Source organism: Betta splendens, chromosome 5, assembly GCF_900634795.4.
Source record: "Betta splendens chromosome 5, fBetSpl5.4, whole genome shotgun sequence".
NCBI lineage: Eukaryota > Metazoa > Chordata > Actinopteri > Anabantiformes > Osphronemidae > Betta > Betta splendens.
Genome location: NC_040885.2, coordinates 19,160,926 through 19,173,425, shown reverse-complemented (window position 1 = coordinate 19,173,425; position 12,500 = coordinate 19,160,926). Strand labels below are relative to the sequence as shown.

The 12,500-nt window shown below is 48.1% G+C and overlaps 1 protein-coding gene across 1 annotated transcript in view; it reads right to left on the bottom strand.

Annotated features, from left to right (window-relative positions):
- ptprt (protein tyrosine phosphatase receptor type T) overlaps positions 1 to 12,500 on the bottom strand; it is a 115,164-nt gene that overhangs the window by 34,443 nt on the left and 68,221 nt on the right. The window contains exons 15-18 of the mRNA XM_055509119.1: positions 11,508 to 11,537; positions 6,621 to 6,775; positions 4,653 to 4,733; positions 4,511 to 4,546 (exon numbers count right to left, since the gene is read on the bottom strand). Of these exons, the coding sequence (XP_055365094.1) occupies positions 4,511 to 4,546; positions 4,653 to 4,733; positions 6,621 to 6,775; positions 11,508 to 11,537 (302 nt within the window). The remainder of the gene's footprint in view (positions 1 to 4,510; positions 4,547 to 4,652; positions 4,734 to 6,620; positions 6,776 to 11,507; positions 11,538 to 12,500) is intronic.

Sequence of the window (12,500 nt, the reverse complement as noted above, 5' to 3'; positions counted from 1 at the left end):
CTATTATTCAGGGAGAGGGAGAGGAAGGAAACGCAAGAGGAAATTGGTCGACAAAAGAGTGGAGAATGGAAAAGGGATTAAAAAACGATCCTTGAGCCCAACAGGAGCTGCAGGTACAAAAAGGAGACCGTCCTTGTGTAAAGAAAAGGCTCCATATGTCATCTGTGCCAGCAGGGCAATGCATTATAGTTAGGCAACCTTCAACCAGCACCAGTAACTGTGGCCAAGAAGAAAGTTGTGTGAAAGGACGTGGACGATGGAGCAGGTTGCAGTGAATGCATTATCAGCCAGTCGCTCCATGCATTCTGCAGCTGGTTCCAGAACAACGCCATTTTTCTTCAATTAAAGCCGGCAATGAACTGTCGCCATATCGCAACCAGGTGTTTGTGATGAGGGTCTGATAGAGCAGCTGCACCCAAAGACGCGATAACACAACTCTCACCGCAGCGTTCGCCGTCCATCTGCCCGGTCAGAACATCTGGACCGGACCGTCTCCAGCCGTCACTGAGCCTGTGCCGTAGACAGCTTCATACCCATGCCTCATTTAAGGGAGAATGTCAAATGTTTCCAAATGCTTAGTATCTTAAATGATTATGTTTTTACTATTTTTTCAGCTGGCCAGTTTTCTGCCAATGAGACGAGAGTCGTCGCTGACTCAGACTGTGTGTAACGGTAAAAACGTTCCGGCCCCAGAGTCACACATGAATGTGGAGGTGGTTTTTATGGTTGCTGGTAGATCTGTCAAGTCTCTAAGCTGCACACACACACACACACACACACACACACACACACACACACACACACACACCAGCTTCACATAAGACTTTCTTATTTAGCAGAAATTGAGTCTTATCTCGCTGCCGAGGACCAGCGATGGAGACAGACTGGGTTCTGACGGGAACCTCTCCTATTCCCTGCTGCTGAGCAGGATTAACTTCACATCCTCACTGTGTTTGCCTGCAGATCCTCAGCGCTGTATGGGCAACACCTAAAGCTGGGAGATAATTAATGTGACGTGAGGGATTCAAGTAGTAATTTGCTATATTTTCATACAAATGAATGTTTTGCTTTGAACGACTGAATAAATTGTGGAAGTGATTCATTTTTTTCCTCTTTAACATCCAGCTTTTCGCAGCAGCTGGTGTCTTCTTGAATTACCACAGGAAATGCTGCAGTGCACAGGAAGTTATGCATTATGCATTTTGTTTCGTGGCTCATTCATTTCCTTCTTCCTAAAAATGACTGAGCAGAGAATTAGTGAATCAAGACATTCACTTTGCATCGTAGACAGAGCTGCCAGTCGTGCAATGCAAACAACGAAAGGTTGGACTGGGAGGAAGTCCAAGCACAGAGAACCTGTGTACACGAGTCAAGATGTGGCTGGAAGAGCACACGCTGGAACTGCCTCAACACATAAAGGTTAAAAATGACTATCTCTCAACTCTGCTCTCACCTTCAATTACCCAGCACTGCCACATTATGGCCAAACAAAATGACTACCATTAGCCATAATCACCTTACATGCAGCCTTAATGCTATGCTGAACTAGACTGGGAGAAATAATTGGCCCTCAGTAAAGCTGTGGAAAAAACTACTTCCAATACAAGCAGGGCTGTGGATGGAAATGATGAGCTCTCTGCACACGAGCTGCACGGCCGACAGCGGTGAAAAAGGAAACGCTCACAGGTTTATAGACTGTGAAATCTATGGAGTCAAATTAGGGTCAGATTAGATTTGTGCGTGCGTAACCAGGTTTGTACCATGCTCACACCTATGATTTGGGGCGTTAAAATCGTGGCTAAATTTACAAGTAAAATAATGTGACCTTAATTTGCCTCCGCGCTCTGATTGGCTGATGAACAAGGACGTTGTCGCAGTCCTTTGACGTGGAACAGCAGATCCTGAAAGCTCCACAAGCAGCAACAAGAGGGTCCACAAACTGAGGACATTATTGTTTTTAATGATCAGACAGACATGACGGCTCATATTCATGTGTATGAAGTGACGTTACTCTTGTGATTTGTGGAGGTGATGCAGTTTCACAAACGTTAAAATGGTGTTTCTATCATACGTCAGTGTAGCATGTTAGCCAACAGGCTATTAGCAATGCCATGCTATGTTACAATGCAGCTGGAGTTAAGGTGGGTCCAGTAACGCTACTGTTGATAGTGACACTGTGTGATAGTTTATCAGACCACGATAAACACGTTTACTTACAATGGTTTTAAACAGCCTGATATGTAATGCAGTTGTTAGACAGGCTTGCATTTCAGTGCAGGATCGTAGTGCTTCTCACTGATTAACACTGTCTACAAGGAATTTACTTGCAAATTCAGCCACAATTTGTGCGTAATTTGAACAGCCCAGAGTATAAGTGTAAGCATGGCACAGTAAAGCCACACTCAGTCTACCAGTACAAACCTGGTTACGCACGCACAGATCTAATCTGACCCTAATTTGACTCCATACAAATCCTCCCCATTCCTGTTTGTGACGACTAGTAAATCTGCTGCAGGCGGTGTCAAAGGCACATTAAGGTGTTTGCTCTTATGAATATTAGGCCTCACTGATGGTCTGACAACACTGTGTCAGCTGCATAAACACTAAGAGACTTGGTTTTAATCCACTGCTGCTACATTATGTCCAACTGTGATGCTTTAAAAAGGCAAACAGGGAACTGAAGTGAGCTTCATTCAGTGTCTCCTACTGGTCCGCATGCGAGTGTGTGCAGCAGAGTGGAGCTAATTAAGCACCAAAAGCCTCAGATCCTTAGGAAAACATGTCGCCTGCGCGAACGCGCTGAAGTACTGTCCTTGGTGGCGCACAAAAGGCTGACGAACACTGTTGCATAACCTTTTAACATACATCAGCGTCTGGGAAATTGACTTTTGGACAAAGCGTGTTTGCACATGAAATGATGCCGCGCTGCGGCGGCTCTGCTGATCCGCGGCTTTACGCCGACCACTTCTAGCGGCGAAGGCGTGTTGGTCTGCATGCGTGCGGCTCATGACGTGCCCTTGGCACTTGAACAGTTGTACCCTTGTGCTGCACTGGGTGTGAGGTTTGTGGTGTGGCTGCTTACGTACAGTAGATTGAGGGTATTAGAGAGCGTGCGCGCTGGAGAGGAAGCCGTTCCACACACGCTGGATTTACTGCAGCGCCGTCTCCCGTCTTTGATCCTTCAAACTGTGTGTCTCCTACACAGTCGTCTTAATAACTTTCTCCTTTCTGCACCTCTCTCTCAGCTCATCTTCTTTTTTGAGCTGTCGAATAACAATCCTCTCTGGCTCCATTCGCACTCGTGCTGCCTTGGGTGCTGGGATGTGTCTAAATGTTGAATTCTTACAAATGAAACATTATAAAATGAAAGTGTTTTGTTTCATCTGGAGGTCGCCTCATAGAAAGTATACATTAAAGTAATAGTGAAAGGTTTCCATCTCATTGCTCTGCGGCCGAGGACAATGATGATGATAATGATGATGGCTCTAATAATAATTGCCATGCTTACAGTAGAATGCACTCTACTGTGCAGCACCGGTGGCTCCATAGAGCAATGCATGGATCCTGGAGGGATGGATGGAAGCTGGACACTGAACCCAGGAACAGGGGATGAAGGGACAGTGGCGATCAAGTGATTCGAGAAGAGGAACACATCACAAATAGAAAAGTTAGTTCATGAGTGAAAAAATAAATATAGTGGAAGAAAAAGATGTTCACTATATGAGAGGAAACTGAGAAAACGATGACTGAAAGGTGGGACGGAGCGCAGGTCAGCGTGGCTGCTGACTCTGGTGCTACAGAGGGATTAACAGACGTTAGAGGATCATTTATTATGTATAAAGCAACAGATGAAACAAATCTATTTAATTTGAATATTTCTGTCTGTCTCTGTGGAGAGAACAGATGGTTGAAGGAAACGCTAACGTCACTCTGAGAAGCTGTAGGACAGCAAATTTATGTCACTGCACAAATCGCTCAAGCATTTTTTTGCATTCTGCTTCATCGTGTATCAGCAAACGGCAGAGCAAGCTGCGTGTGTAGAAGCAGCAAATCAGCTCAAATACATGAAGCAGGATTATTGGAGAGCTGATGAGTTCACTCCTTGAATTCTCCAGTTTACTTGGGTCATGTTTTCCCTAGCAGATAAACGAGCAGCAGGTTGTGTACGATGGCCTGACAGAGGTCCCATCAGAGGAAGGGAGGAGGAGGCGAGAAGAACCAGAGAGCAAGAGACAACGACCGAAGGTGGTGATGGAGGACATGACGACAGATACGGTGGAGAGGAGGTTGAGGAGCCAACAGATGGGGAATAAGTAGTCAGTCATTAAAACAAAAACACAGATTCTTATACCTGTGTGTGTGTGTGTGTGTGTGTGTGTGTGTGTGTGTGTGTGTGTGTGTGTGTGTGTGTGTGTGTGTGTGTGTGTGTGTGTGTGTGTGATGGATCTTCTGAAGCGAGCGCATCAGAAGATCCATCATGAAGTTAGCGTGAGGTTCATGTTTTACTCACCTATAGATGTTGTGGCTGGAACCGGTTCTTTGGAAACTGCAGATGAAGCCAGAATGAAGTGGGAAACAAAGTCAGATCATGAGCCTCTGCAGGCTCCTCCTGTTCTAACCTTTGTCTTCACAGACTGTTTGTGTGTGTGTACCTGAGTAGTAGGAGTTGAGCAGGGATTTGCTCTGCAGCGTCTTACTTCCCTGCACAGAGAAGGAGCAGGGAGAAGGCGAAGCTGGGGTGAGGATGGAAACGAGGGCGGGTGCCGGGTGGGGAGGGGGGGGGTGGGTGGGGGTGGGGGGGGGGGGGGGGGGGGGGGGGGGGGGGGGCAGAGAAGAGGTTCAAAACAAATTAAAACAGAACAGGTCAATGGTCCCATTTCAAAACGTGACACAACCACAAAAACAACACAAGCCACTGATCAATAGGCACATTCAGCAGCAGCGACACTAATGGCTCCATCAGAGTTTCCACTATTGGATCGTGACACTGCTTCCGTCATTGTTGGTGAGTGAACGCGTTTGTGACGACTCAGTAGAGAGGAAAAAGCACGAGCGTTTCCTGCCAGCGCGTCCTGGTGCTGCTCAGTGGGACCCGCTGGGTTTTTGTATGTACAGTAAGTGGCTGCAGCTCCTTTTGGTTTTCACCTGGACAAACTGTGTGTGGTCCAATCATTTTAACCAAAACCAAACCATGAGCTGCTGCAGATATGAGTCCATAAATAATGATGAGTCCTGGAGGACGGACACATCGAACCGCCGGTTCACCTGCAGGAGCGTTACTGCTTCAGAGGCGCCGACGCTGCAGTGATGGGAGGAGCTTCTACATTAGTCATCGGTGAGAAATGACTTTTCTGTTCTGGATCAAGTGCATCTTCATGTTTAAACCTCTTTTCACCTCCGCTGGAACAATGGCCCCACACATGTAAGTGAAGCTTTTCATCCTCTCCCTCTCCGTTCACCGCGCTCCCCGTCACCTCCTCTAATGCCTCCAAACACAACACATTTTCTCCTCTTCTGTGAGAAAAGCCCTCGTCTCACGCTAACGTGCTGCTGCAAACAGCTCAGCTTTAACACAGCGAGGACTGTACCTGCATACGCAAACCAATGTGCTTCCACAGCAGCGTGGAGAGACGGCGGCCACTGGGTGAGACGCAATAACACAGGCTATTTGCCCTGCGAGGGTCCAAGTATTACAGTCCCTTCCCCGTGTCAGCACTTTCCTGCGTCTCACGTGGAGCTGAGCCCAGATTCCTTCCTTTGTCAAATGTACGTGTCATAACTGCATCAGCTGTGAAATGCAAACGCTGAGACGCTGGTTTGTGTCACTCTCTGCGACGAAGCTGATAAATGCTTGGGAAGTGACACAACAGAAGTGAAGGAATGATAATCTGTCGCGCTCTGTCCCTGAATCTGTTGGAGCTGAAGATGCAGCGGAAGCGTCTCATCATCACTCAGCTTTTATTCTCAAACCTGGACACGCATCAGCTTCAGCTTTACTCTCTCTGAGTCAACGCTTCAACATAAATCGTGTTCCCGGTGTTTTGGAAAGCAAAAGTTCTAAATATCCCAGCTCTATCGTGCATTCGGGTGTTTGACGGCAGAGCCGGCGTCCGAGCTGTTGGAGGAAGTGCAGGCGATGAGGGCAGCGTGCGGCTCCCGCAGCCACGCACGCACAAAGGCCAGGCTGACATTTTCAGGAGAAAAGTGTCCTTCTGAGCGGCCCTGTCTGATTCACCCCCACCCCCCCCCCTCACCACACACACACACATAGACAGATCCATGCAGAAGCAGGGAGGCGACTCCAGGCTGCAGATGCACATGTGGACGGGGTCACGGCGGCGCTAAGAACGCGAGGCCGAGGCTGCTGAAGCAACACAACGCTGCTGATAATGATGAAATAGGGACATATGGGGAGTTCTAGTATAAGACTCCATGTAAATGAATCTGACAAAATGATTAATAACAGACTAATAGTAAAAGCCCAATTTAAATGCAGACAAGGGCAAAGGGAACCTTCACCAAAGTTAAGTTAAAGAGTGAACGCAGCTCTCGTGACCTTTACTGTTGGGCTCCATGACGACGGGCGCCGCACGCGTGCGCTCACGGCGGCTGCGACGTACCGAAGCCGTTGAGGTCCTGGGTGGAGGTGGAGAAGGGGTCGTCCTTGTGCAGCGTGCTGACTTTGGTGGTGCTCTTGTCTGCGGTGGTGACGGGGCCCATCTCCCTCTGCTGGGTGGAGCTGCTGGCCGTCTCCTTCTGCTTCTTGGCCAGCTTCCTGCAGGAGCGTTAGCACACGCACCAACAAGCGCACGCACACGGGAAGAGGGACAGTGGTTACACATGCACGCGGTGCCGGCGTGGGTGAAAGTCATGCAGATGACAGGCATCAACGCTGCAGAGACAGAAACTGATGATTTATGAAGACTGGGCTTCAACAGACGAACGCTAACGACAAACTCGCCGCATCCTGGTTCAGGGCGACGGCTCGTTCGTCCCGAGGCAGATCTTCATCAGTCACATCTGCTGAGAATCAGCTTCACTCAGAGGCGCCACCACGCTGCTCTCTCACAAGCAGCTGATTAAAGACGTCATGGGTCACGTTTGAGCAGGAACTTATCGAGCTGAGCTCATGGGTCCATGCAAACAAACAGCCGTTACAGTAAAGTCAGTGTCTCCACGAGGCACTGACGAATCAAAGCTTGACGCCGCTGTCAGAATCGCCCCGATCTTGACCTTTGACCTCTTTCGCCCTCACTCTTTTTCAGCGCACACCCTTCATCAGGAGTTGTGTTTAGATGAATGAAAGCTATCACTCGTATCTGCACTCCTATTAACTCACGGAAATTTCAGCTTTTCTCCTGTGACAAAGATGATGAGGGTGAAACAATAAGAGAGTGTTTTCTGTGGACAGTCTAAACAACAGCTGGTTGTTTGGGAACAAGTTGTTCCCGTTCAACCTCACCGGTCTGAGTTACATGGTTTGTTTATTCCATCAAACATTATCCTTTTATATGTGACCTGAATTTTCCCTGAGAATAATAAACCACGTCTTCATCCACTCACGTCCCATCGAACTATGAGGTAACGTTGAATGAGGCCCACAGGCTGCAGCTCCAAATCTGCTTAAGCACAATTCTGACCTCCCAGGTTCACATTATGTGACACATCAAGTTATATGTGATGTGATGCAGCTGAAGTAGCTAATAAAGAAGGTGACATCTGTTTGATGAGGAATTCAACATGTGTGACTGAAATACTCCACCAAAGCAGCAGTGCGTTGTTTCGCCGCTGGTGTCGTCAGAGCTGCTTACGTTGAAGCTGTGGCGTCTCAGCCGAGGGTCAGTCATGACTAATGCCCCGACGCAGTCCTCACAGGCTCACAGTGAGGCAGCGCATGCACTCGCTTCACCTGAATCTGAATCTGAGGTGAGCTGCTGAGTCCAACGCTTCTGGTTCATAGGAAACGCACACGCTGAGCTCAGAGCACCGTCGTGGTGAAAGCAGATACTGCCTCTAATAACTGTGCTGATTACGTGAATCTGCAGCTGACTCATCACTCATCAAACCACCTCACGCAACAGAAACCTCCTCCAGGATCCACCAACACAACTTCAACTTACTTAAAGTGGGACTTGCAGTCACGAGCGGCGTGTGGTGGGCGTGTGTCTGCATTCACTGTGGCCCGAGTGCAGGCGAGCGCTCCATGTGCTGCGAGTGCACGTGTCCCGGATCGACTTTCTCACCACCGATCACGAAGCCGCCTCTGACGCCTGTTTACACTGAGTCACGTCAAGAGGCCGATTACACAGTTTAACCTACAGAGTCTTTATCACAGCTCACCTTTAACGACTAATTAGCTTCCTCTCAACAAGACTAAAAGCTTTCGTACTCCACTCGGTGAGTCACTGCTGCCTGTTGTCTTTGACAGAGTGAAACAGAATACGGTGAATTCAGGCTGAACGCCAGCGCTTTAAACATAAGCTAAACAAAACAGACGAGGTCTGAGGTCTCTGCATCCTCGTGGTGTCAGATCATCCAGAATCCTTAGAGCGATTACTGCTCCTCTATGCATGAGTCAGTGTTTGCAGCCTTAAGTGTCTGTGTCTTCTGCAGCTGCCGAGCATCGCTGTTTGTCAGTTTGTGTCAGTGCGGTTGCTGTTTAAAGATCAGAAAGCAATAAACGGGAGGAGCTGATGCTTCATCCCTGTTGTTCCACTGGCTGCAGCGCTCCAGAAAATTAAAACTGCATCTGTTTGTTAGTGTGTGTGTGGGTTTGGGATCTGATGATCAATTCAGCCAAAAGACAGTGAAATGATTATTGAGATTATTTAGTCAGATTCAGAGCAGGGAGAAAACAAAAGCTGAGTAAGGAAAGCGACATGAAGGGAGTGAACGATGGAGAAGCAGGAGCGGTCCAGCCAAGTTTCTCCCATAATCATTTCCTTCCATCAACCCCAGATTCAACCTTGCTCTCCTCCACACCAATTTACAGGCGACGGGGCCTCAAAACCTTGTGTGATTGGAGCTTAGAGTGGCCTATTCCTGGCTATCTGACTGCACTTTGACAGAAAGTGGGCAGGAGGCGAGGGGGAGGAGGCGAGCATACAAAGCAGAGCTGAGGAGCAGCGAGCTGGACAAGGAGAGGCTGAAGGGATGGAGGCTGGGAACCGGGAGGAGATGAGGAAGGTGAGAAGGAGAAGCAGGAATGAGGTGGGAGCAGAGAAAGCAACAGGAGAGATCCCCTCCCTCCTCCCTAGACCTCCACCTTCCGCACATTCATTTTGTTAATGGCTCGTTTCAATGACAAATTCATTGCATATTGTAAGTGGCAATGAGCGCGACATAATCCGTCTTTAATGAATGTCACAGCGGCAGTTCATTAAGCACTAAGGTTACCCCCAGCAGGTGCCGCTTGCAGGAGAATCATGGACCACTTTGTGCCCTTGGCGACGTTAATTGCAGGCTGCTGGATGTGTCAACAGCGAGTGAGGGGTTTTGTTTTGGAGCTGAGCGGGTCTTTACTCAGAAGAAAACTAGAGCTGGGCTAGCAGGGCTAGCTGGGTTAGCAGGGCTAGCAGGGTTAGCATGGCTAGCTGGGTTAGCTGGGCTAGCAGGGCTAGCATGGCTAGCAGGGCTAGCATGGCTAGCAGAGCTAGCATGGCTAGCAGGTTTAGCATGGCTAGCAGGGCTAGCTGGGTTAGCAGGGCTAGCAGGGTTAGCAGAGCTAGCAGGGCTAGCATGGCTAGCAGGGCTAGCAGGGTTAGCAGGGCTAGCAGGGCTAGCTGGGTTAGCTGGGCTAGCAGAGCTAGCAGGGCTAGCATGGCTAGCAGGGCTAGCAGGCCTTGCAGGCCTTGCAGGGCTAGAGTGAACTCTGGTGGGAAACGGCTCTTCCCACGATCTCAATATTAAACAAATTCGAGTCTCTCCAGAAACTCCAGTCTGTCCTCATACTGAGACATTAAGGCCACCAGACAGATCCGTCAGCAGCTACGTGCATCTGTCTGTCCAGCATTAGTGGGACATTAGCAGACTCTTAGATGGGAAGTTTGCAGTCACCAACTACAGGTTCCTGCTTTATCTACAGGGGTTGTTATTATAGTTTGTTATTTCTGCAAACACTGATGATGGATCATTAACCAAAGCAGAAGAACCTTAATTCTTCACACACAGAGCTGCATGTATGAGCTTCACACAGAATCATGCAACAACCATCTACTGTAGCAACTCTTTTCTCTGGAAGCTGATGTATGGAGCTGCATCTATTTCAGTAGAAGCCTTGAGTCAAAGGAGGCAACCTTAAGGCATCCAATCAAACAAGGGAAATGACATTTGTTTCACTTGTCGAGGGATTGACAGAGCTCCGTATTATGGCAAGAACTGCCTCAGCTGGTCGGTTGGCAGCTAGATAGCTCAAATGTCCCGGAGCCATCCCCAGCCGACTGCAGGCAGATAGGCAGTCAGTCACTTCAGAGGAGGCTGCAGGCCAAGCCCAAACAAACTTTCATGTGCGCATCACAGGGATTAGGAGTAGACCAGGCAAGTGGAGGAGAGGATGGGTTAAACAGAGGGAGGGAGAGGTGGAGAGGAGCTGGATGCAGGGAGAGGGAGATGGAGGAGGGATGGAGGAGGGATGGAGGAGGGATGGACGCAGAAAGATGGTGAGATAGAGAAGAGGGGGATGCAGGGAGAGGGAGATGGAGGAGGGATGGATGCAGAGATGGAGGATGGATGGATGAGGGATGGACGCAGAGAGGTAGAGAGCACACATGCACAGGCAGCACAGAGCTTCAGGGCTGTTGCACGACTTTAAATCCATCTCTCATCCAACAGTAAACATCCGAAGGCTACAGTTAAACGTGTGCATGTGTGTCTGTGCACATGTGCAGCTGATGTCACATCAAAATAGACTGAATAAAAACATAAATAACAGATGGAGGGATAAATGAACAAACGTAAGCCCTGGTGTTTTTCAGGCTCTGTCTCCACTGAGGTTCAGCAGCGAAGGCTGCTGCTGCTGCTCCGCTTTCACTGTCACGTCTGATGGGGTCAAGCACATTTACACACATGTGACGGCACACGTTCTGCTCCTCTGCAGATTTGGAGGAAAGTTTGCGATGCTTTGAAGACAGCTGGAGAAGCAGGATTCGGGGCTTTGGGAGTCGGCTTGAAGCGCGGGGTGTGAACGGTCTCTGTGAGCGAATGCAGCCGTGAATGGAAACCTCTCCTCCTCCAAACTAAGGCTGTGGTTGACGAGCACCACTCAGCAAATGCAGTGGGATCAGTTTCCCCTCAGTGAGCGTTTACTCATATTATCGTATTCAACCAGAAGCTGTGAAGGTGTGAATTATTCACAAAGCGATTTGTAATTTGTTCAGATCTTCTTACGCGTTTAAATCAAACACTGCATGAAACAGAATGCAATAAAACAACACAACAGTTTATCAAATCAATGGGCAAAAGAAGAGAATAATGGAAAAAGTTATTCCTGAGGTGAAATCTCTACTTACAGGTAATAAGAGTAGGAATAAGCATGTCTTCTGAAGCATGGTGAGGTGAGGCCGATGGTGAGAACAGAGCAAAACCCAGAAAAGGACAAACACATTGGATTAGTGCACGCTTCGAATGAAAGATTAACTGACTGGTTGGCAGCGTTTCAGCTGTTCATCTCACAGCTTCTCTGTCCTACAGATTCTCTGTCCTACAGATTCTCTGTCCTACAGATTCTCTGTCCTATAGATTCTGTTTTACAGCTTCTCTGTTTTACAGCTTCTCTGTTTTACAGATTCTCTGTTTTACAGCTTCTCTCTCCTAAAGATCTGTCTCCTTTCTTTGTTTCCCTGTATTTCTTTCATTTACCATTGCTGAGCGCTTGTCTGTGTAGCTGACAGCGCGTCTATCTGTCCGTCTGTATGTGCTGACATTCTTCTCGTCTGCTTTTCTGTATTTAATCTAGGTTTTGCTGTCTAATAGCTCAGACATTCCCCTTCACATCAGCCTCAGAGTGATCAGTAGAGAATCAAATAAATTAGAGCTAATAGAGAACTCTACGGCTTGTGAAATGACTTCACGTCACTTCATTCACCCAAAAAATTCTCTGCACATTTCTTTTTGTTCATAATTGGCCTCTTTGTGAGCTGTTAAGGAATAAAAGTCCAACACTGACTGTCTTTCTCCAAGCTGAGCTTTAACACGCTCCGTGCTGAGGATTAGCAGCGGGTTGTTATTGTTTAAAGCAAAGAAACAATGTTAGAGGTTTTAAATACACAGCAATAAACACCCTACACAAAACAAAGATGCTAAATCCTAGAATTTGGGTCAGTTATTATAAACAGACGTAGTGAGCTGCCATTGCTGTAGAAGTGGAAGTGAATTCTGGGTAATGCTGTCCCACAGCTGGACCAACCATGACCCTGATGATTCTTGAGTCAAATACTGAATCCACTTTGCCACTTCAATTTTAACCAGCACCAAAAGGAGGACGTGGTGGCTCTGCAGCACCT